We start from the raw sequence: 25,069 nt of genomic DNA, 5'->3' as shown, positions 1-25,069 counted from the left end.
ACAACTTTAACACCACTCAGTCTGCTCCGTCCTGCACGAGCACTGAGGAACTGGAAAAGAGAAAAGAAGAAGAGGACAAAAAGGTGACATGTGAAGTTCCAGTGAATCCTACCTCCTTCTCAAGGCTTTGTGGGTGGATATGGTTGAAAGACTTGATCAAAGAAAGGAGGAAGAGAAGCAAGAAGAGATGAGAAAGGCACAAGTGGAAAAATATTTCTGAAGAACTTCATTGTCTCTACTATTATTATATATATATATTTTTTTGGTGGAAGTTACTGCTGAGATATTTTCTTATATCTGAGAACATAATAAATTTTAGGAGCTGCATTTGTCACACCAGACATCCTGTAATTACTGGATCAAATACTGTTTTGCTGTTTTGAGCACAGCCAGATTGTAGCACGTATAAGAACAGCTCCATTTTTCACATTGCAAACTGAAATTGCCAAGAAAGGGAGTGCTGCAAACATATGCACCGTGGTTTATTAGTAGGATGGGGGGAAATGATAAAATTATCATATTCATCAGTCGCAAATCATTGGTCTTTTGGGGTAGGTGCTCTGAGCCTTACTAGAAATCCAGAAATCACCGCTATGCCAACATTACAATCACCATTACTCCTACTCCTGCTGGTTCGTGTTATATGCTCTGGAAAGGTAGGATAGAAAAACATGACAAAGACGCCAGGATGTAATTTATAAGTAATTTACCAAGTGATCTGGGGAATCCAGAGTGCACCTGGGGGAGTTCTAAAAATAAGTAAAATTTAACTTTCAGATTTTTCAAAACCAATTTAGTGCCAGGCTGACAGCTTCGGAGATTGAAATCTTTCTTAATGTACAGTGAAAGCAGCATGAAGTATTATTAAAAAAGGGGATAAAGACAAAAACTCATTACAGTGAAACACTTGGTTGTGATTATGGAAAGTAATTGAGCCCAGCTTGGAGTCATAAACTTGCAATTCTTTTATGGGGTGTGAGCTGGACTTGAACCAGATGGAGAAAGTGGTAGTTTGTATTTCCCTTTGAAAATGCAGGCTTGTATGGTCTGTCCAACTGGTGTGCAAATGTTGTTCGGCAAACATACTCTTTATTATTGTGCATTGCATCACTTCTAGTTTTAAGCTTTTTTTTTTTTTTCTTCTTTTTAATAGCAGAGATCTCTTTTACACATTTCTCTGTATGTTATTTTGAAATACTTTCCAAGATTGCTCTTAATATGAAATGCAGTTGAAGTTAAAACCAATCTGGTCTTATGAGACTTGTTACATATCCCGGTACCGGTGGCAATAATAGGAAATTGTAATTCTGAGAACATCCGCCTGTAGAATTGAGAAGAGAAACTTAGAAAAATTCCAGTTTAGGGAAATTTTTAAGGAGAACAATGTAGAGAAATACGATGCACGTAAAAATGCAAATGTGAATCATGTTTTGCTCTTCTAAGGGTGGATCTGACCTTTCTTTGATTTCTGTGAGCAATGACAAAACCAGAATTTCTGAACACGGAAAGCTTCAGCATCAAGGAAAGGGAAATACTTGGGTTTGTTGATTTGTAGTCTGCAGCCAGGTGAAGCTTTAATTGTTACTAAAGGGATACATATTCTTTTCAGTCTTCCCATTTTAGACCAAATAAGATCTTAAATCTGGAGGAGGAAAACATTGTTTTCTTTTCATTTTCATGCAGGGAATACCCAATAAAATTCACTGTTCCCCCCTTACCTGCCCTGCGCTCTGCTGCTGCATTGGTACATCTGGTTAAATCTCTATTAAAAAGGCGGGGGGTGGCGGAATGGTTCCAAATGTCAGCACTCCAAGTATTTTCACCACAGCACAGAATTTACACCTCTATGAGATGGATGAATCAGTTCATGGTGGTCAGGCAGCCCGTGCCGCTTGCACTCAGTTCCTGCAATGCCATTTTTCATATTTCCTATCAGGGCAGGAGACCAAATCTCAACAAACCCCATTGAACAAATCTTTACATCACACTTGGGGGTGGGAATATTTTGCTATGTTTGTGTCTGAATAGTCATTTTAAATCGCTGATGGGGTGGTGGGATACAAAAGGTTCTTTTCTCTTGAGCGAAGGGGAACTGAAAAGCAAGGAGCATCAAGAAGAGGCCATGGATGGGGCTTTCTTGGGTTGGATTGCGGACAACTACTGCCATGAGACCCCTCTCCTTATGTGGCCTCATGCACCAAAGGGAAAAATAGCAGAAGTTTTCTCTTCTCTACTTTGTGTGCTGCAGCCCCTCTTTTAAAAATAATACAGCTAGTTTAAGGGGATGTAGGGCTGAGCTGAGCATGGGAGGGTGTTGCAGGACAGGCTGGGAGCACAGGTTACTGATGGGACCAAGACAAGCATTGGTGCAAGGGAGTTTTGCAGAAGTGGGGCCTTTTTTTTTTTTTAACTGTGGAGCCTTTTTTTAGGCTTTCTTGTAGACTTGACACTGGGCCATTGCGGTAGAGCTTAGAGGAAGAGTGGAACAGTGTAAGTGGAAAGGGATAGTGTGATTCTTCTACGTTAAATAAACATGATGTACTATAACTAATTTGGGAACCTTTAAAGTAGCTTGACAAGAGTCAATTTCATGGTTGTTTGGAAGGGATTTGTGTTTTCAGTCTCCAGAACGTCCCCAGACGGCCCCAAAGGAGCTCTTTGAAGCCCAGCTTTTTATTATTAGTTTTATAAGATCCTTCCACTAGAGTCATTAAGAGGATGTAGTATCTGGTGTAAATATGGTAGGATCTGTTAGACCATTAACTGTGGGAGACAAAATGATCATACTCAAAACACTTAGCACTTTTTTTAACAAATTACTGTGAAATTTGGTTGTTTAACGCTATTGTTCCATTTTCTGGTAGCTCTGTGCAGAAACATCAGGGTCTTGCCACTTTCCTTAATTAGGGGGAACGAGCCCTCCTGGTGCAATGGCCCTGCATGATGAGGTCATCAGTTACTATTTATCGTTAAAAAGGGGGCTGTTTCTGTGCTGAAGCAATACCAATTTTTATCTAATTAAAAAGAGATTTACATTTTTTTGGTTTCTGATGACATTAAGCTCTTTCTCAGCAGTCCTTTGGCCACTGGAGGAGGAGGAATGCTTTTCAAAGGAGGGGAAACTTGAGGTCCAGATTGCTTCGGTGTTGTGGGCAGCATTGCTTGTGTTTTTGGCTAAGTAAAGGCTGGAAAGGGAACTTGATAACTGTCTTCAAATATGTAGAGGGCTGCTCCAGAGCAGAAGGGAACAATCTGTTCTCCGTACGCACAGTGAATAACACAAGAAGTGGGCTTAAATTGCAGCAAGGAATAATCAGTTTTGCCATTGGGGAACTGTTTCTCAAACAGGAAAGACTTATGAAGGTCATAACTCTCATGGAAGTGGGTTGAGAGCTAGCCTGTGACACATGTCTGTGGGGACAGCTGGAGCTTGCCCCACTAGGGCTGATGACCCAGTCATGGTGCCATGAGTGGGGCAGAATGAAGGGAAGGGACAGCAAAAATCATGCTTGCAGAAGTAAATGTGATGGTCACACAAGACCAGACAGAGTGGGAAGAGCTTGACACTTGTTACAATTATGCAAAAAATAATAATAATAATAATAATAAAATAAAATAATTAGGTAGCGCCGACACTTTCTCCTCCTGATCCCTAACCACCTCTCATTGCTCCCCTGCTTCCCTGTTGCACTGGGTGAGCAGTGAACCCCAAGGGAGCAGCTGGAAAAAGGCTTTGATAAAGCACTGAGGTGTTTGGCTTTTTTATACCAAAGTTTGTTACTTGGTGTAAGGCACTCCACATGCAGACCTGAAACGTGGCTAGAGCCACGAAAGTAGGGGTGAAAGGAAGTAGGAGGACAAGTCAGGAGGGGAAAGGCTGGGAAAAACCCTAAATTAGTTCCTCACTATACAACAGTATAATGAGAGCCCTGTCTGCATGATAATGTCTTGTTAATAATTTATTTTATTATTTTGTTTGATAGCTGCCCTCTGTAGTGTTTTCTTACATGTTCTCCGTAGAGTAGACTGAGGAAAGTCCCTGGTAGCTGAGGATGCCAGAGGGCTCTGATGTCACCTCTGCACCTTCGTTTTGGGTCCCTGAAATTCTGGGACACCCTTGCATTGATGCCTTGGTCACACCAATAGTTCTGGGAGAACAGAGCTCACAAGAAGTCTGTGCTGGTAAAGGTATTTTCTCCAATATTCATGGCCTTTTTTTTCTTTTCCTTTCCAATGACATTAAGTCCCATGAGCAATCATGGGCACAAAGAAAAATCTATGGTTCTTTGGAGAACTAAAAGGTGATATAACCTTTAATTCTTCCTAGGAATGAAAAAGATAAGATTCTCATTACTCTAGATTACAAGACGAGGGGTTGATTTTAGAAAGATCTGAGCCTCAAGTTCTGGTGATATCCAGAGGACAGTCTGGCCCTCTGTGTCTTCAAGGTAAAGCTTTTTATTTAACAGAACATTTTCTGCAATCGTAGGAAGGTTGGCTGTGACAGTTTGACCATGCCTTGGTTTGTGCCTGCACCCCTTTCCACCTGCTCGAGATCTAGCCCACGCTGCTCAACCCTTTCCTAAAATAAACAGCTCCAAATGTAACGATTCACAGCCTACTGTAACACACCCCTGTCCATAGGGGTGAGCAACAGCCTTGTGAATGCTTGTCTGATGGAAAAGACGACAAAGCAGATTTCAGTTGCATTGCAAACAGCCGTCCTGTGTTTGCAAACAGCAGCTTTGACCACGGCAATCTATGCAGAGCGTATGGATATGCATAGCACAGGGAGGGCATGTCACTGGAGAAAGTCCAGCCCATAGCTCCGGCTACAGTTTCCAGAAAGTATCAGCCTTCTTTTTATGAATTGGCAACCGCTCGTTCCCATTAAGCCATTAGTCATTAGTCACAGAGGGCCGGGCGCTTCTGAGCTCATCGATAGGCAGCTGGGCCGGGCTGTCCCTGTGAGGACCTCGCGCGCATGAATCAAAATAGTTGGGTGATGTCATGTCACGGTGTGAGTGTGCCCGGGCCGCCTGGTGCCAGGAATTGTCTGTATAGGGGTGGTTTCCTTTTACAGCCTTTTTAAAGAGTCATCATGCCAAGCTGCACATGACAATTCCCTTCAAGAGGGCTCGTGGCACCTTTGCGCAGTTAGTGTTTTATAAACGGGGGAGCTTAGCAGGCACTCTCTGACCCTTTCCACATGAGCTGATCCGCTGGGAAATATTGTTTCACTCTCTGAGGCTTCCGACGGCCACCAGCTGCAGGCTGGGCAGACTTTGAGCCTCTCCCGGTATCCGCAGCCACTCGCAGGCAGCTCCTGCATGCTGGGATTAAGGCTGGAAGCACCTCGCCTGCAGGTTTTACCATCCTGCTGGGGAGCTTCTCTCCACCAAGACTACAACCAAGCACCTTGGGGCTGAATTTCCGGCAAGCTGACCTTTTTTTTGTAACCACACAGTCTTCCTGGAGTTTTATTTTCCTGCACGTGGGCATTGGGTAGAGGTGACACCTTTCCCTGCCCCTCGTGCTGCCTTGGGATCGGAGCTGTGAGTTTTTTCTTCGATACTGGGCATGACTGACAGCTGCTGCTGCGTGGGCGCCTGCTGCAGCTCATGAAGCGTTTTGGGAGTTTTAGAGGGAGCAAGAAGAGAAAGGAGCAGTGCAAAACCTTGGAGAGGCGCCGGTCCGATCCCCGTGGCCTCTTAGGTAGGACCTGCGATGCGACCCGACCAGAAGGCAGGGATGCCGGTCTCTGGGAGAGGGCAGTGTGGGGTATCGGGTAATCAAGCAACAATTTCATGCTTCCTAATTCCACTGACTGAACTGTGCAGTTGTTGCATGGGGATTAGTTATATGTTACTTTGCACCAGGGGTGAACATCTGAGCTGACACCTGTAACACACAGAAATAGGAAAGGAGTGATATTACAGTAAGCCTTAGAGTAAACTCCATGAAATCCATTCAAAAGGGATTGTTGACTCTATATTTCAGACTAATGTTATTTTCATTGAAAAAGGGCAACTAAATTTTAAGTTAGGGCTAATATTGTATATATTAAAGATGAATTTTAAGTAGAAAAAAATTGCATATCAGTCTGATAAGTAAATCATTTAAAAACCCATCTTTCTGTTCCTGCAGGCTCTGGTATAGTTGTGTCTGAGGTGCACTTAGGGACCTTCCTCTGTTAATCAAAAACTTTTCCTGGTCACTGGGTGAAACTACAGGCTGAGTTGTGTGTGTGGTTGCCCAAAGACCATGATTTCTGCTGAGAGATTGTATCCTGTGACCACGGGATTTAAAAGTGATGTTACACTGAGTCAGCCAGATCACGCAGAGGTTAGAGAGGCTGACAATGGGTCTGCAAGGCTTTTTAAATGTGGTTTATTGGTCAAGAGTCACTGTATTAAATCCAGCAGGATGAGGAACGTATGAGTTGTGTTGGACCATATGGAGGGTGCAGAGAGGTGCACACAGATGTGATGATGAAGAGTGGCTATTGATGGATGAGTGACTGCCCATCCAGAGAGCTTGTTTTTCTATTATTTAGTGTTTTGTAATTTATTTAGTGGCCACTTGAGATGTTTTTAAAATGTCTTCCTAGAAAATGCTTCTCTTTTTTCCCATTTTGTACAATTAAGTGTTTTTTAAATCTAAGGTATTGAGGCTTGTTCAGCATTGCACTAAAACTGTCTGAGGGTTTCCCCTGGAGAGCAAGTAAGGTCAAGTTGCTGTGAGTGAGATATAACCCTTGGAGTGTCACAGTGTTGGTGAGATGCACAAAGACAGGTAACAGCCTATATGCAAGAAGAGGGAAAGATCTGGATTACAGATTGCCCAGATCCACAAAAACATTCCCAAACTTTTGATGAAAACTCCTAAATTCCCACCTGAGCAGTAGCATGTGTGCTATCTGTTGATTGAGTGCTTAATGGCATTTTAAGCCACGAGCTGACCCTCTTCTTTTGGTTTCATCAATCAGATGGGAATCCCAGCATCTGCAAAAGGATTCACTGCAGGTAGCAACAGGTGTGGTTGCAAGTCTGCTTCCTCAGAGCCTAGCTCTAAACCCTCTGCTTATCATCCTCCATGGATAAAATAATTCATCCTATCCCAAGAGTTCCGTCTGTGTGAACCTGTAATGTTTATGGCAGTTAGAAACAAACAGGTTGAAAGTGTAATGCCAAAAATGCCAGACTGCATTTGGGTTCCTCAGTGCATGTTTTATAATCCAGCAGCTAACGGGCATCCTGACTAGCTCCCATAAGTAGTTTTCCACATTAATCCCGAGTGTAGCCCACTCTGGTGGTATGCTGGCAGCTTTAGGCACAATTCACTTCACAGTAATTGCTCTACACTATTTTCATCTGCTGTTTTTGTAAAGTGTGGCTAGGTCATCTCCCTGCATCCAGGGTCATCATGAATGGAGAGCCACCAAGTCACAAGAGTGGGAAAAAAAAATCAATCAGACATGTCTGTGTTCCTGCCTACCCCGGATCCATTGCTGCTGGGATTGCCTCTGGCATCCCCATGGAGCCTGGTTTCCTTTTGGGAAACAGGGAAACTTGGAAATGCTTTTTTTTTTTTTTTTTTTTTTTTTTTTTTTCCCTAAAGAGCCTTAAATATTTGCAGGGAAATGTCACAACAAAAGCTTTGCATTATTTACTAGGTTTAGACTGTACCTTGTTGCTATTATGCCTTGCTAAACACTTTCTGAACAGCTCTCAGAGGGACAAAAGGCACTGTGAAGGTTTTATGATCAGCATTATCTGCGTGTCAGAGCATCTGCAACAGGCAGATGTGGGGCTCATCAGCTGCTGTCATGGCCGGGTGCCTTCCTCTTAGCTGCCAGCTCTCAACGTGGATGAGAAGTGCATGGTGGCGAACCAGCTTGCACTTTCCCAGCCCGATGGTGCAGGTGTGACCTCAGGGAGCATTTTGGGCTGCTAGAGTTGATGCCAGGCATGTATCTGCTGCTGAATGGGCTCCCATCCTTTCTAGAAAAGGGGTGGAAATGGTACAAAGAGGAAAAGGTGCCCTGATGCCCTATAAAGGGATGCTCTGACACCTGGACTAACTGAATCTGGGATTTCTGATTTTACCTGACAGAGAGAACATAGAGGGGTAAAGGAAAAATGTGTGAGGGAACACCAGGTGTGATGGAGAGCAGGGAGAGCAGTGGGATGAAAGCAGAGCTCCCTGAACTTTGCTATTTGAGAGGAGCAGCCAGTGGGGAGACCTCATTATCCCATCCCCACTCCACTGAACAGCAGGGAAAGGATATGATTTTGGCAACGCTGAGGATCACCCTAAATTTATGTGACCTCTGGATCCCCTGGCAGTTCCTTGTCTCCACTGCAATCGCTGTTGTCTGGGCAGGAGAGCCAACAGATCCTGCTGCAGTGTGGTTTGTTGTAACGGATAGGCACATGGCATTTCTGATGGGGACAACTTTCTGGCCCCAGTGAGGCTAATTGCTCTGCCCTTTAAAGGACACCACCCATTCTGTGAAGGATTGAATAACACATGCAAAAGGTGTGGTGTTAAAAGTGTTTCTTCCCTGCTGGAGCTGCAAGCACCCAGTGCAGAAACCTCTCTGATGCACAGTGGAACTGCCACCTGCCCTGGAGTTTTGCCTCAAACTGCTCCGTTTGGAGACTTTTGGCCTCACCGAGCCACCCAGGAGCTGCTCAGCCTGCTCCTTGCTTCTCTCTGGATGGGTCTCAGTGGAGTTGAATCAGCACCCAAAGACTCCTTCCCTCTCTTAACACCTCCAGGGATGGGGACTCCACCACCTCCCTGGGCAGCCTGTTCCAGGGCCTAACCACACTTTCCATCAAGAAATTCTTTCTAGTGTGGAACCTAAACCTCCCCTGTTGTGACTTGAGGCCTAGTGTGACATGAGGCCTGGTGTGACATGAGGCCTGGTGTGACATGAGGCCTGGTGTGACTTGCGGCTTGTTGACCGATGGTGGGGTCAGCTCGGGGAAGGGTCCACATCCTCACAACACTTCCAAGTACAAGTGGAAACCTAAGGGATGCTCTGCCTGGCTCACAGCACCATTTATTGGCACAAGCCAGGGTGCAGATCATTGTGGTGAGAGCAGGGACAGAAAACATGAAGAAACTTCTGGAGGAATAAATGGGTGTGAAGGGGTCGCTGCCCATCCAGCAGCTGTTGTAAAAGCACTGAAAACAAACAAAAAAACACCACCACCACAATAATAATAATAATAATAATAATAATAATAATAATAATAATAATAATAATAATAATAAATATATATATAATAATAATAATAATAATTAAAAAAACCCACCACCAACAAAACCAAAACCAAATTCCTGTTGCTCCATAAAGGCAGTTAAAGCTGTCAGTAGCAGAGACTGGGCATGAAAAACTGAGACCACTTTGCTTTGTTAATGGTTTTCTCTACTGGTTTTCATGCTCTGTTGAGCTGGCAGTGATTTTAGAAAATGTGTAGCCCTGGCTGATCAGTACTGATTAATCTTGTACTGCAGAGAGCTCTGAGACCTGGAACCTGTGAAATTGCAGTGGCTGGCTTTCAGGAAGTAGAAAAGCAGATACAAGCATGGTGAAATGTCTGAGACCTTTTTTTTTTTTTTTTTTTTGTTTTTTTTTAACCATTTTCTGCCTTTATATAATACCTGTGCGGCTGCATTCTATAAACACTCTGTCTTGAAACATTCTTAATATGGGGAAAAGGACTGTTCTGGTGAAGCAATAAAATCAGCAAGGTATTTTCAATCAGGTATTGGTAAATTAGGACAGTAATAAAGCCAGAAAATCTCTTCTGTTTTGGTGGAAACTGAATTGGAGGAGCAGCGAACAGTGTGGTGTTCCAGCTGGCATGGAGCTGGGCAGCATCCTTCATCTTAAAGGAGATGCAGACTCATTGTCCTCACAATGAGTTGTCTGAGAATGCAACTTGTCCAAGTAATTCATTTTCAAAAATGAAGTTATTTTTCTTTGAAGGGAAGGTTATAGACCTGAAAATACAGCAAGCTCCCATGAGGCACCAATTTAGAGATTGTTCTTGCAAAAGAGTCTGTCCACCAACACTTCTTCCCTGTCCTACAATGATGGGTCCTGCTCCAGGCAGCTCTGTGTTGGTAGTTTGGTCCAAAATACTTACATTCCTATAAATGTGAGAATTGCTCAGCATTGACATGCTGCTGTCATCAGTGTGTCCATGGGTGAGAGCAGCAGGGTTGGCCTCCCTTTGGGCAGGCTGTTTTAGAGAACATGCATCTTTGTGGTAAAGAGATCTCTTGTTTCGGGAGTCCATGTGGCTATGGTCCTCGTCGGTGCAGAGGTTTGTCCCCCAGACACAGATGCAGCAGCAGCATTGATACTTCCCTTTTTAACATCTTAATTATACTTTAAATCTGCTATTCAAATGGCATCACTTGAAACAGCAGGATGAATGTTTTTTTCTTGAAGGAGAGACATGAAAAGCAAATGCTGATATTAAATCTAGGTAGAGCTGTGAAATGCAAACATGAGAGGAAAGGTGATTTGCTGAGGTGGAAAAGGAGAAACTGAAACGGAAAACTGATAGTGACTGTGAGTGGAAACAGATGCAGACATAGCCTGTTTCTAAAAACAAACAATATTTATATGTATATAAGACTGGAAAGTTATCTCAGTTACCTTGTAATATAATAATTTATCTGATCTATTTTTTATGTGAAAAGAAAATAACACAGATAAGACTTGTGTATATGACATCTCACTTTAATGAATGCATCCTGGAGTGATTTCATGCCGAACACTGGAGGATCACAATTTACATCCACAAAATCACTGCAATTACTGATTTCCACATGTGACCAAAATTGCACTCTCAGAAGCACTCTCACCCCTACTGCCCCAGCTGGGAGTACTATAGTGCTCTTCTTTTGTCTCCTCTGTTATTTTACTTGTACTATTCAAGGGCTCTGACTTTCTGAAGAATAACTGTGTGAGAAGCTGTTATCTGAGGCTGACTTCGATTTGATTACGTTGTGCTCAGCTAGACCACAATTTATTTATATTTCTTTGCATCTATGCTACAAGTGCTGTTGTCAGGCTTTAAAAGCAAATTTCAAGCACAGATCTGTTCTCACAGCCTGAATTTCCACTCGACAGTAGCATTTAGGTAGGGGGTGCTTCTGTTTAATTAGAAATCAATGTTTTGGACTATTGACTCCTTGCTCAAAGTTTCAGTGAATTGCCCAAGAGTGCAATTTAAAAGATGATGTTAAGGCAATTTGTTTGTCAGGTTTATTGGATCAGCAGATCCCAGGAATTACTAGGATTCAGCTGTTTTCTACTTTCACCTTTATTCTTGTCCAACCTAAAAAAGCAGCTCAAGGACTGAGGAGTGCTCTGAGCAGGGTGATTCAACACCTCTAAATTGTTTGAACCATTTTTTTTTTTTTTTGTCATTACAGACTCGCGCTGAAAGTCGAAGGCTTAGGTCTTGAGAGTGAAGCGCTGCTCTGGGAGCTGTCATTGTGCTGCTGGCAGGCTTGGCGTGGAGGCTTGAATTTGCCATGCTGGAAAGGTCACAGAGCCCCGCTTGGTATAAGGACACAGCCCAGCACATTTGCATGGAGCAGCTCCCATCTTAGCCTGTCCTTTTTCTGCTCCTCCTATGATAAAGTTAGGGTAAACTAGCTCAAGGAGGGATGACAGGATTAGCTGATATTAATTAAGAACATCTTGTTGTTTCTTTGGAGTTTTTTCCAGGCATCAGAAAACAGCTGCTTCCCCAGGCTGTGTTCGCAGCGGGGTAACAAGGGGCCTTTTGAAGCTCTCGGAGCTACAGTAACTGGATTGTTTAACAGATCCTGCCCATCTTCCCCCCGGCTTTATTTTAGTCCATACAAGAACTACCCGAGTGTGTAGAGGACTCCCAGGACAAGTCCTGCCTTGCCTGGCCGTGCTGCTGGGGAGGAGCAGATGAAATGTGATGTCTTCACTGCTTTCTGCTGGTGTCACACAGTCGTGGCTCAGTGGGAGGAAGGTGTAGCAAATACTGCAGGCTTCAGCTTTGTGGGAGTGCTTGGGAGATGCCCACATCTCCTGCTTGGGGCATGCCAGCATCTCCTGGGGTCCTGGGTTAGCGTAGTAGCCTTTGAGCCTCCTGTGTGTTGGATAGACACTGGTGGGAGCAACAGTTCTGTTTTTTCCAGATCTGCAGACCTCAGAGACATCTGTCCTCTGACATCGACTCAGTGTAATGGGGCACATTTCAGAGAGGAGAGTACATGGTGTGGCATTTCCTTCAGAGAACGACAGTGGAGATGTCTGCACAGGTTGCTGAGGAGCTAAGAGACATCCACAACGAATAAAAGAAGAATTAGTCTACAGGAGCAGAGCCTATAGGATTTCTGTGACATGGCATAGTTCAGTTTCGTTTCAGTGCTTTTATATAATTTTGTTTACACAAAATTAAAACACTTTTCAAAATGATTGCATACCCTATTAGAGATAATAAACAAGAATAGGGAAAGAAACCAATTTAAGAAACACAGATAAGGGAGAAATGAGGTGGAAACAACCAGAGAAATGAGGCAGATGAAGCCTTTGCGGAGGAAAGGTTCTTCCTGCAATAGTGGCATCAAAATTCAGATGTTCAGAGGCGAGGATTGTGCCAGGCTCCTTGATAGGAGGACTGATATGAAAGGGTGAGGAACTGGAAAAGTGTTGACCTTTCCCAAGGGAAATAGCTGCATTTAGGTGTGGCCAGCACCCAGGGATCAGGATGGGAACTGATACCGTTCATGGACAACCTGAATGATGAGGCATGGTGTACCGTCAGCCAATATGTGGAAGATGTGACATTGCTGGTAGTCAATACCCTGTGCAAGAGAGCTTCAGTCCTGGGATCATAGGAAATTTGGGGATTGGGCTGAGAAAAAGCCCATGAACAAGAAGAAGCTCCAAGTCCTCACCTCCTGCGGTGAGATGAACCCATGCAGAAGTGCATGCTGGGCACTGGTGACTGACTCCCAGAGGGAAGGACTCAGTTGTGGTAGATATTGTGTGGAAAATGATCCCCAAATGTGCAGTTCACCTAATCACAAGTAGTGCAAAGCACATACTGGGCATACTAGGAGGAACGGAACAATCCAGTCAAGAGTTTTCCCCCGCTACCTGGCTTTGATTGGGCCTCAGCTGGAATCGTGCGTCCAGTTTCTGGTCCCCCAGTCACAAAAATGCTGAGAAACAGGAAAGGATTTACCAGGAGGACTGCCAAGGTGTTCTGGGACCTAGGGCATGTAACCTATGAGGACAGGTTGAAGACACTGGACATTTTTTTGTCCATCATCAGAGAGAATATTACCGGGCAATCTAATAGTGGCCTGCAACTGCTGGAGAGGGAGTTTAAAAGGTGATAGAGCCAAGCTCTTCGTAGTAGGAGCAGATGGTTAAAGGAGTTAAAGAGTCAGGCTGGATGTTAGCAAGAACTCCCTCAAGAGGGTGATGCAGCACCAGCAGAGTAACTGTGGGCTCTCCTCCATCCTTGGAAGTTTTCAAGACTCAGATAGACAAAGCCATGGGTGACTTGGTCTTGGTTGACGACAGACCTGTTTTAAGGGGGAGATTAGAGTAGAGGCCTCCAGAGGTCCTTCCCAACTAACATTCAGGTTGGAAATGAGGAGACATTTCTTCTCAGCAAGAGCAGTCAGGCATTGGGACGGGTTGCCCAGGGAGGTGGTGGCATCACCGTCCCTGGGGGTGTTCAAGGAAAGGTTGGGCCTGGTGCTTAGGGACATGGTTTAGTGGGTGACATTGGTGGTAGGGGAATGGTTGGACCAGATGATCTTGGAGGGCTTTTCCAACCTTAATGATTCTATATGGCTCTATGAGTTCTGTGATTTGGTGGAGTTGCTCAGCTGCTTGGTTCTGAGGTTGCAAATATCCTGACTGTCCATCTGTTCCCCCTCCAGTTCTCAGTGTCAGCGTACAATTGCACTCATTTTCATAAATTTTCAAGAACAGATTGAATCCTTGGGTAGAGGCAGCTTGGGACACTTGTACAGCAGAATTGTACCAGCAGACCAACAGAAGAAGACCACTGTGAAGCCCAAGACTTAGCTACACCAAGTAATTTCTTAGGCCAACAAAGGTAGCAAGATCTGTGTTCCATACAAAAAGCATCAAGTGTTAAAGGCTTCTTTCTGGCCAGTTTGTATAAATTAAGCATGGCCTTGAGAGTCCAGGACTGTTAACTCAGCCCTGAGCTGAGCATTGCCTGGGCACCCCGAGCCACTGCCCCCCTCTGGGTGGCACCCCTCCTTTGCCAGCCTGAGGATCTGCAGCGGGGCTTGGTTTGTATCAGCAATCTGTCACTATAGCAACTCCTCACTTAACCACCCTAAAAATAGATCACCTTGATCTCGGGGAAAGAAAACCCGAGGAAATCAAAAGGGGCAGTGGTAGCGGAAGCTATGCAGTCAACTATTGACTGAAGGATGGAGCATCTGAAACCTCTTATAAATAATCTATCATCTAAAACAAATATTTGTGTCGAGTCCTTTCAGTGCTAACACTCCATAGTGTCAGTGGGTTTGAAGCTTTAGCAAAGGGCACACTTTGCTTTTTATCAGAAGGCAGGGTTCGCAGTTGCCACCGGCCACACAGGGCTGCCAAAACTCATGTGGGATGCTGCTTAGGTTGCTCAGACGTATGAAGGATCTCATCTTCCAAGCAAGCAGATCTGCAGCTCTGGCACACCTGTTAGCCTCGCGTGCTTGAATATAATGAGGTTATCGAAGCCCCTGCTCAGTCATGAACTTGTTAGCAGTGTCTGCAGAAGTCTGTGAGGGACCCAGACCTGGAAAACACCGAGTGCTGCTGGCAAAGCTGCTGCTGCCTCACCTTGAAGTTGATGGGAGCTACTAGTTTTGATACCTGATTGGGACAGAGTCCTCTGTACTATGAGAAGTGTGAATGATACCTGATATTACTTCTCCTGCAAACGTAGCTAGTACTTAGCTCTGAAGGGGACAGAATAAGTCCTTGTGAAGATAGGGCAGTAGATGTGAAAGCAAAGAAGCAACAAGATGAAAAGCTTGTTCTGCAGCTGAAAGGTGGCAGAGCTCACTGAGAGTGCCTTTGATGGGAGAAGAACCAAATCTGTGTGAAGACAGCTCATGTATACACACGGTGTGTATGACACTCAGAAAAGGGTTAATCGAGCTGTCAGAGAGGGCTGGAATTAGCACTGTGTATTCAGCACAATCAGAGCTTGCTCTTGATAAAAGGGCAGATTGTTTTAATGACCTTTTTGGGCTGACAGTTTGCAGACGTGGCTGATACTGAAATGTGAAGGTACCTAACTGCCCTGCCCTCTGTATCATGAGCATTATTTTTATCTGATATTATAAATTGTAATTTTTATCTTCGGTTCATCTTCCTAGAACTAAGATTAGCAGTCTCCTGTGGCAGCATGCAGCATCTCAGGAGAAAGCCTGGGCGGAGCAGCAAGAGAGAGAACCAGCCCCCCAGTTCTCACCATTCTTTTCAAGCTTAAAGTATATTATTGCAAGGAAAAAAAGTAGGATTAGTTATTCTTACATTTTTTGGAGATCTGCTGCTTTTACACCACCTGGAGATCTGACCCATATTCTGCACAACTTCACTGGGTGCTCCTTTTAATCAGCTTTGGGGCTATGAAGGAACTGCGCTGCAAAGTCATTAGAAATCCTCAAACAGGAGGTGTGAAAACAGAAATGCAAATCTTCTGAACACAGTAAATCATTCTTTGAAAAATTCCAGTGATGCAGAGCCCGTAGCCCTAGCCCAGTTTTCACTGCTGTCTGGGGACAGTGAGCACGTCTGGCTGCTGATACTCAGCTGCTGGTGAGAAGGAGAAGAGAGCAAATGAACCATGCTCACTGTACACAATCCTTTCAGGTCTTGTACATCCATAGCTTGCCAAGGCTCCTGTAGACATTTGTTGATGTTGCTGTCAGATTTGGTTTTATTCCTTTCCTTCCTAAAAGGATACCAGAGTTTTCCTTCGTATCAGCCAGGTCCTTCTTTAAAACTTTATGGAGATCCTTCCTGGCAGTGGCAATAGGAAAACTGGAGCCTAGAGACTACGTGAAGTCTATTTGAACTTAAAAACCGAAGGGCTATAAAACAAGGACTTAGTGTAAATCGTTACAAAATTTCCCCAAAATAAACACTGGAAGCTCCAATACAGAGCACAAAGCAAAGAACCAAGCTCCCTGCAAGAAATCCCAGCAGCACAAACTAAGCTTGAGACGTGGAGACTAATACAGGAAACCTGCCATGCCCAAAACTGATGAAACTAATCCTAACTGAGTAGACTCACGGAGAAATGCCCGTGTTATGGGAGCGAGCTGCCAGCTGAAATTAAACCCTGCTACAAAATACATGAGTGAGCAGCGCTCCTTAAAATTTAATTGCAAAACCGTCTGGGAGCTCATGAGATGCTTCTGCTGCATTGGAGGGAGCTGGTGATGGGTCAGGACCCTGAATGCTGCTTGCTCCTGGCTGAAAAATGAGCCCCATGAGGCTACATACATGGAGGGAGAGGTCAACCTGAACTAGAAAAGAAAGGGATGGAAGAAGTCAAGGTTTTTTCCTCCATGTGGTTATGGGGAATAGCCAGAAGTCTCCTTGCAGCTGAAGAGCTGGAGGGTGGTTTATGGTGCTGTTTCAGACCTGGCTAACCACATGGCTGTGACCATGGCTGTGCTGCAGTCCTCTGCTGCAGGACCATACTTTAACTCCACTAGTAGCTAATGTATAGGGAGCTATCAGCCTCCCAGCTGTAATGAAGCTCCTAATTTTCCTTGCTTCCAAGGCGAGTTTTGAAGCTGTGCTGACATGGCTAATCCATGCATCTGGGTGTTGTGCTGAAAGGTGACTTGGATTCGTCCTTGCTGCGCTGCAGGCAGTGCAATTCCAGTCTGCATTTTCCTCCCCGCCTTCTTTCCTGATAGGAGTCGGGCATCCACCAGGTTTGGTCCTGTCTCTGGTGTTGCAACCCCTTGTAACTGTAAACAGGCCACGTAGGCTTGGACTTGACTCTTCATGCTTCTGAAAACAGCAGCCCAAGTCCCCCTGCCACAGATTCCAAAATAAACACAAAAAGGAGGATTTTTAAAAGCTGTTAAATACTCAGCGCCAGTTGGTGCTTCTGAAAATTAAATCTAATGCCTGACGTCTTTTAATATCTTGTTTTAAGGCTTTGTCACAGACCCTTGACTATTTGGACTTGAGCACCAGCGCATGCTGACCCACAGCAGCCTCACAGACAGGTCTGGTTAATAACACAGGTAACTCTTTGTCACTCTGTCATTCACTCAGCTGTAGATCTAGGAGTGTCGTTAAAAGGTAGATTCCCTTAGTATCATCTTACAAATGGTGGAGTTTAGGCTATAGAAAATAATATTATATTTGTAGTGCAGACGGGACTGGAATAAAAACACCTTCTGCTTAGGTATGAGACTATGTCATTATTTTTACTGCTTTGAAACTCATTTTCAGTTCAAATACAAGAATGAATTTACCAGGTCAGGCCAAACATCCTTCCAGATCAGCCTCTTTTCGTAACGCAGGTATAGGGAGGAGTATGAGAGCAGGACAAGAATGTAAGGGGGTTTCCCTTTATACTCACCCAGCCTCCAGAACTTCATGGCTTACTGTCTGAGCTAAAACTGGTGTTTTGGAGCCCTTGATGAATTTTTCTTCCATGATCTTGTCCAATTGCATTTCAAAACCAAGCTTTTAACATCTGCCGTGTTCTGCCATTTAAGAACGTGGTGTGTCAGAAATATTCCCTTGCATTTGTTTTGAGCTTTTCTACTTTCATCTGATGCTTCCATCTCTGTTTGTCATCTTCATCTCACTCCTCATTTCACAGACTTCTGTCCTATCATTTCCCTTCACTCATTTTTCCTAATCTGAAATGTCATTCCATTCCTTTGATCAACCCTATCAGCCTTTCCTTATCTCTTCTAGCTTTGTGGAGTCCTCTCCAAGGCTGATCCAGTAGGAACCCCTGGTCACCTATTGCAGCGCATAGCCTGGACCCAGTCTGCACCTCTGTATTACGAAGGTGCCTTTGGGCACAGCCAGTAAGTGACAGGACACTTTTTAGTGTTTTAGTGACACAATTAGACAGGACAAGGTCACCACTGATGCCAGCTTGGGGGCTGACCAGTAGAGCATGCTCCAGGAGCAGGACACTTTTTGTCACCCATTCACATATGTAGACTGCCCACTCCTGCATGTAACCTCTTGGCCAGCCAAGTGGCTCCTTACCTGAAAAAAGGTGTTCTTTGACTTTGTGGTGTAGTTTTCTCCTGTACTGACTATGAGGAACATGTACACCTGCAAGGTGGGACAAGCACAAGCCCACAGAGGCATTTCATGTCCCACTGAGAGGATTAGGACTGCAGCTTTGCATGAGCTGCAATAAGGATAGTGAATAATAGTTCGCTGTCTAACTGATGGGAGAATAATAAACCTGAAATGTACTATGACGTGGTTTATCTCTCTGGAATATTTAACTCAATAACTGGAAAAATTTTTGCTCAGAAAGGGCAGAGATCAAACTAAGAACGCAAGTTCGACTGTGCACACAAGTGCCAGTAGTAAAATATATCTCTGAAAAGTGGCGTTGTGTATTTATTATTTCCTTGGCTTGTGTCTAGCTATCTAATCAGCCTTTGCACATGTCAGCAGCACATCCATAATAAGAAAGTGCTGTGAGGCTTGTGTGAACTGGAATTAGAGGTGTGATAATCAGCCAAACCGTCGGAGACAATGTAAAGGCTGCATGGCATTTGCATTCCTCCGGCTGAAGAGAAAACCCTTGTACGTGAAAATGAGCGGCTTTTATTTTATTTTTCCTTCCCAATATGTTCTACCCCTGGGCAAAGGGCTGTCAGAGCAGTGCCTCCTGACAGCGTGGCAGATTGTAGTGTGGTGCCTCGGTGCCTGCTTAGACCTACTCCAGTACAGCGGTGACAGCTTCACGGCCTTCACTTGGAGTGTGGGGCGAGGGGCAGACGGGCACGCAGATGGGTGTGTGCCGTGGAGAAAACTGCTGATGTATAGGTAGGCTCCGTTGTCTACCCATAGACTACAGCTGGGATTAGAAAGCCTGTTTTTCCATCTGTGAAATTCTGATAACATTGATCAGTCCCATCAAGATGTCGTGAGAGTAACCAGTAACAGGAGGAGCCTCACTTTGTGATCCTCACACTGCCGCGAATATCCTAAATTGTTATCGATTCCCTAAGTAAGCAATCTAACTGTCACCCAGTTATTCCTCTGGCCAGCCTCAGGGTTCTCTGTCTAAGCCCTCCCTAGCTCTTATCTCCCCATATTCTGATTAGCATCACGTCGTCAAGGTATCAGAGACTGAAAGCAAAAGGCTGATGATGCACCCGGGAGGTGGGAAGTGCTGAGCAGATAAAAGCAAGGTTAGAAGTGATGAGTAGGAGAAGCTCAATAAGATCTGATCCGGAATTTAATCACAGCCCTGCGTGGCACCCATGCTGCCAGAAGGAGAAGCTGGAGCTCCTGCTTTGGTCCTGCTCAGCCCCAACCCATGCCCTGGGCCCCTTCATGAACTGGACAGAAAATGAGGCAAAAACAGGAGAGAATGGAAACATGGAGCTTGATGTCTGTAAAGGTTTTTGTAATGAGAGCTGTCCTGACACACAGCCGAGATGGGACATAGCATAGCAATACTATTCCTCGGCATAGAAAATTGCAAGCAGTTCCTGGAGCACAATTATCCATATCTCTAAAATGATATTCCTCAATAGGTTAAGAGAGTTCTCCTCCCAACAGCTGCTAATCAGCCACACCGAGCTGGCGGAAGTTTTGCTCATTTTATGGTTCACATAACCAAGGGATAGCTGAAGTGCCAGCTCACCTGCTCCCCCAGACCAAACTTATGCCTGATTTGGACCGTCCTGAGCGCTGTGCTCACGTGGCAGGTGCCAGAGTTCATCTGAGCTCAGCTGGCATCTGGAAGAAACAGAAATAGGGGAGCAAAACCGCCTGCGGCGTAAGAGACAGTCTGAAGAGCACGCAGTTAAGAGCTGAGGACAGAACGTTCGCTGATAGACTGGAAACGGGAACTCACATGGAAATCTTGGATTTCTTCCATTATTTAGCAGTAAAAGAAACATTTCAGGACAAGAAGACGCAGGGGAAGCCGATTATGTTCTTTGCAATAATATTCTTTATCAGAGACGCTGAGGAGATGCCTTAGTGTTAAACAGAAAGATGAGGAGACAAACTCATGGAGACAGTGACAAGTCCCAGCTCTGGGTGTTTGCTCTGGCATTCTGAGCGATTTGAGTATGAAATAGCTGAATTGTATTAAAATGTATTATTTTGCAGGGCAGTGATGTGATGATTTGCTGCTCTCCTCCTTGCCCTCAGTTTTCCAGACCTTGTTTGAACCTGCTGGGAAGACTTGACAAAAGAAACCTGGCTGCTGCAATTTTAAAAGCCGCTAGGAGAGGCTGTGCAGGAAAATTAGCTGTTACAGGAAGAGGAATTATTGTAGCAGATGAAAATCAGCATTGTCTTCAGCGCACTGCCAGCTTGCATTTCACCCTGGCTGACTCTACTCGCACTCGGAGTTTCTGCCTCCGATTAGAGATGCTTTGAAGCTGCGCTGCTCTGCTGGCAGCAGTTTGCTGTTGATGCTGGGGCTGTGGCAGGAGGATGCAGCTCAGCCCCACGGGTGCTGCTGCTGAGGTCAGGAGCTTTTGAGCTTTTTTTTTTTCTGTTCATTCACAGGAAAAAATATAATATAGGAAATTCTGGCCAAGGAAGACAGCCTCTGCCAGCAAGGGCAAGGAGCACAAAATAGTCTTTTTTCCACATTTTTCCATAGGGTGGGAGGGTAGCAAGGGGATGTCCTGGGGGACTATCACAGGACTGGTGTCTGTAAAAGCTCTGGTTGAAGAAGACTATTTGGACAAGCCTCTATCATTCTTAGTGTTGCTTATTCAGAACATTTTTTGCCTAAATATTTCAGTATGGAGATTTTATTGTAGCTGTTCTAAGGAGCCTTTATGATCCATTTCCTCTATCTGCCATAAGGTACCATGGCCTGCTTAAAGAGGGAAAGTGATAGCATGTTCAGTATTTATTTCGAAGAAAATAAAAGCTCTTTGTAAAGAGTCTTTATAAAAAATCACTCTTTTTAAAGAAGATGGTGAGCCTGAGCCACAGAGAGGTGAAGGAATTTGGCCAAGGTGGGATGGAAATCAGAACTGAAACTGCATTTCCTTGCAGAAGGGTCACCCTAAGACCTGCTATTTCAAATCGCACTTCTCTGTTCAGGTGAAGGGGGTTATATTTGCTGGCTGGCTCATGCTGGACAGTGTAATTTGTATGGGACAAATGCTCCTGCTTGCAGTGGCATTGCTGATCTACTTCTTGTTGTGTGTGCTTGCATCATGGGGCTCACCTGCCCTGCTTGTTGCTTGAGAAGACAGCACCCATTTCATGTGGCCACCTGCATTTGGAGAGCATTTTCCATATTTTTCCAGTTTAAATAGTTTTGCGACAGATGGAGGGACAAATACTGACTTTCTGTTGAATGGGGGTTTAGTTAATAGGGGGGGTATTTTGGTAACAAGTTATTTTTTTCTAATTTACTACTTCCTTCATAATTATTTTATTTTATAAACAAACATTTTGGCTTTGCTGTTAGTGGAAATGAAATGACACTGTTTCAAATGACTTCCACTGCATTAAACAGGGAATATCTTCATTGGTTCATTTATTTCATTCAGATTAGTTTTTATCTCCCAACAACACTCTACAGGCTGAGCTTTGGAAAGCACCACAGGCTGTGACCCACTTGGTCCTATTAACCACAGTGAGCTTGTGTTCGCGTGGCTGGTCTGCTCCCAGGTGCTCAGCACCTTGAAAGAGCACAGGAACATGTGTGGGAGAGTTAAATCCGGCTGTCCTATAGCTCCAGCAATTTCACTGGGGGTATCCACAGTTGAATTTAGACGAAGCTTTTTGTTTCTCTGCAAATGGTTTCAGCAAGCATTGAACGCGTTAGGAATTTGTGCAAGCCCAAGGCTGTTGGTATCTGCCTGTGGATATTCATAAAGCACTGATCTGTCGTGGGCACACCTGGGGTGTGTGTGTATGCATCTTGTGCAGAGGAACAGCTGCTCACATGGGTACTTCTCATCGTGGATCAGCAGCTGGGAGAATGAAGAGTGTTTCTGCCCATGCTGCTAACTGTTAGAAGGTAGAGGCAAACCCACGGGAGGCATGAAATATACAGTGGGACAGACTTATGTGTTCACACAATGTGCAAACCATTTTGCATGTGGAGGGGCTCCGTTGCATAAATGCAAATGTGTTATGGATTTGGACCCAGTGCATTTGCATTCGGGTCCCTCATTGTTGGGCTCTTTTTCTCTGAATGTCTCTTGAGACCTTCATCATGGAAAGGTGAGGAGAGAGATTTCATTATTTGGAAAAGATTGAAGCATCTGGGTGTCCTCAGTGCTCACCCAAACACTTTGCTGTGTGCCGTGCTATGAGCTGCAAGTCTCTGCTCCAGCCATTGCTGAAGAGGGCTGGGGTCAGCCAGTGCCCCATCCTCAGCCCTGACACCCTGAGCTCCACAGGAGGCCTTGGAGAGTCTGATACCTTCCCAGACAGAATAACCACAGCTCCACACGCAGCCTCTGGAAGGGATATGAAGCCTTTGAGGAGTTGCTGGGGGCACTGAGAGGCTGTGACACTGGTGGTGGTGCTGGTGGTGGTGGTGGCGTGTCTCAGCAGCCTCCTCCAGCTGCTCGAGGAGGAGGCCGTGAGGGAGACCTGGCAGTCCCCACGTAGGCCAGGCAGAATTTCAGCCAGCTTTCCTTCTTGCTCTTAAAAGCTCATTACTAGCAGCTATTAATATTGCATTTGGGTTTTTTTCCTTTGTTTCAGGAAGAGACTTTAAGCACTGGAGTGGAAGAATGGCACAATTAGGGGTGGCCAGAAAGATAAGGCAGAAAAATAATGAGGCCTCCCTTGAAATGATAAAGAATTGCAAATGAAATGATAAGGAATCGCAGACTCCAGGATGAGCTCACACCCTTTTGTCCTCTTTTGGGTGCTGTCACAAAGACCATCCCTGCTCGACCAGCCACTGCTGCTCTATGGCACAGGCGTTTGTCTAGGAAGGGAAGCTTCAGCAGACAGCCCACCTACCCCTTGTGATGTCCTCTCCAGCCCATCCCTGATAGATGGGAACGCCAATTTTTGAGTATTTCACAATTAAAAGGGCAACTTGGACATCAGACAGCAAAGCTGCTTCCGGTTCTGTGGTGGTTTCAAATCTCTCAGGTTATTTCTGTGGGGGGTTTCCCCACTTTAAAGCTCTTTCTGAGTCCACGCGAGCAAAGGGGAAACCCAGCAGGTTTGTATTTCAGAAAGAGGCAGAGAAGTCTTGCTCGATGCCCAGAAGAAGCAAGCTGATAAAGCCAGTTTCTCTGTCCTGGTTTGTGGTTGTATCTGCAGGGAGAGGGGCAAGCAAGCAGAGAAATTCAGTCAGAATGGGATTTTGGAGGGTACTGTGTCCCTTTGAATATGAGATCATGTTTTGTGTTTGAGAAAACCAAAGGCATGCATAGAATAATCTAATTTCACAGCAAGGGCAGACATTGAGGAGAGGAGACTGGCATGTTTTAATTCACTTAGGTGGCCCACATGGAGGAAATCTGATGGGTTGTGTTGGTGTGCCTGGCTCTGACTCTGCAATTACACACAGCTGCCTAGCAGCTATACAGAGCAGGTTTTAATTTAGTTAAATCAGGTAACACTGTGGCAGGGAGCCTTCAGACACCTGCCTAAACACCCCAAGGTGCTGGCAGGCTTGGGGACTGCATGGATGCAGTTTCACGTCTCTCGGTTGCAGTACGGACTTGCTCTTCGTCGCAGTCAGCATGTTGGTTGCCCAGGGTTTTCCTACAAGGGGGGTTAAAAAGATGCTCAGGAAAGCACACTGCTGGGTTTCAGGTGTCAAGGCTTTCAGATCCGGGTGTTAATGTATGTAACACCTAGAACAAGAGAGAGGGGAAATGAAGATTTTAGATTTTGTTCTTTGATCAGAGCTTTTGCTGAGTGATCTTGGAGAGATCAGATAAAAACATTCACATCCAGGTGCTTGCAGTCACCTTCCTAAAGCCCAGCAGAGATGCCAGAACAGGTTGCAGTGGAACAGGGGATCCTCAGCAACCTGTGAACCCAGGGGCTTAGTGCCTTAGTTATGGCACTGAGGCATTTATTGCAATTAATAGAGCTGGGTGTCAGGCCCAGGTTTACTGTTCTTCCATTAACCTCTCTGTTTACCCAGCTGGCAAACCCGTGGGAAGTCAGAGCTCCCTCCTGCACGGGAATTCATTGAGGCTGCTTTTAGTGAGATTCTCATTTTGCAATAATCTCGCTGTATTCACTGTTACCCTCAATCTTCCCAAATTTAATTTATCTAAACTACTACCATCTGACACACATTGATAGAGGAAGATGATTTGAAGATTTGTTCATCTGAGATGAATGTGAATGTTGGTTGATGAAGTGCAAGGAAAAGCAGCTGCTATTCGTTCTCCTGTGTCAGTCTTTGCTGCATCCCCGGTGAGATCTGAATCTTTTGGGGAATGATTCTGGAAACACAGCAGCCTCTGCCCTGCCTACTTCCTTGGCAGGAGGCAGCAGTGCTGGAGCTCATGTATGTGATTTTACCGATGCAATCACCAAGGAGGGAGAGGCAGGACACACAGCTTGGAGTCTGAAAATCAAAGGTGTGCTGACATTTCCAGAAAGGTGTTGGCAGCATGAGTCACATGCAGTGTGTCACCAAACAAAAGCACAGGAGGAGGTTTTCTGCCCCAGAAAACAGGTTGTTGAGCCTTTTCTGAGAAGAAGGGGGAAGTGTATGCCTCCCGGACTGGAAAGAAAGGAGCAGAGACTTGAGAATTTATTATTATTATTATTATTATTATTATTATTATTATTATTATTATT

The 25,069-nt window shown here is 44.9% G+C and overlaps 1 protein-coding gene across 8 annotated transcripts in view; it reads left to right on the top strand.

Moving 5' to 3' along the window:
- PRKAG2 (protein kinase AMP-activated non-catalytic subunit gamma 2) overlaps positions 1–25,069 on the top strand; it is a 213,824-nt gene that overhangs the window by 97,628 nt on the left and 91,127 nt on the right. The window contains exon 1 of one of the 8 annotated variants that reach the window (XM_035319211.1): positions 5,142–5,715. The exons of the other annotated variants lie outside the window; for them this stretch is intronic. Within the exon in view, the coding sequence (XP_035175102.1) occupies positions 5,622–5,715 (94 nt within the window). The 5' untranslated portion in view covers positions 5,142–5,621. Of the gene's footprint in view, positions 1–5,141; positions 5,716–25,069 lie in introns of those variants that run through there. 8 annotated transcript variants of the gene reach the window in all.

The sequence above is a fragment of the Oxyura jamaicensis genome, chromosome 2, assembly GCF_011077185.1.
Source record: "Oxyura jamaicensis isolate SHBP4307 breed ruddy duck chromosome 2, BPBGC_Ojam_1.0, whole genome shotgun sequence".
NCBI classification, from domain to species: Eukaryota; Metazoa; Chordata; class Aves; order Anseriformes; family Anatidae; genus Oxyura; species Oxyura jamaicensis.
This window is presented reverse-complemented; position numbering and strand designations above follow the sequence as displayed.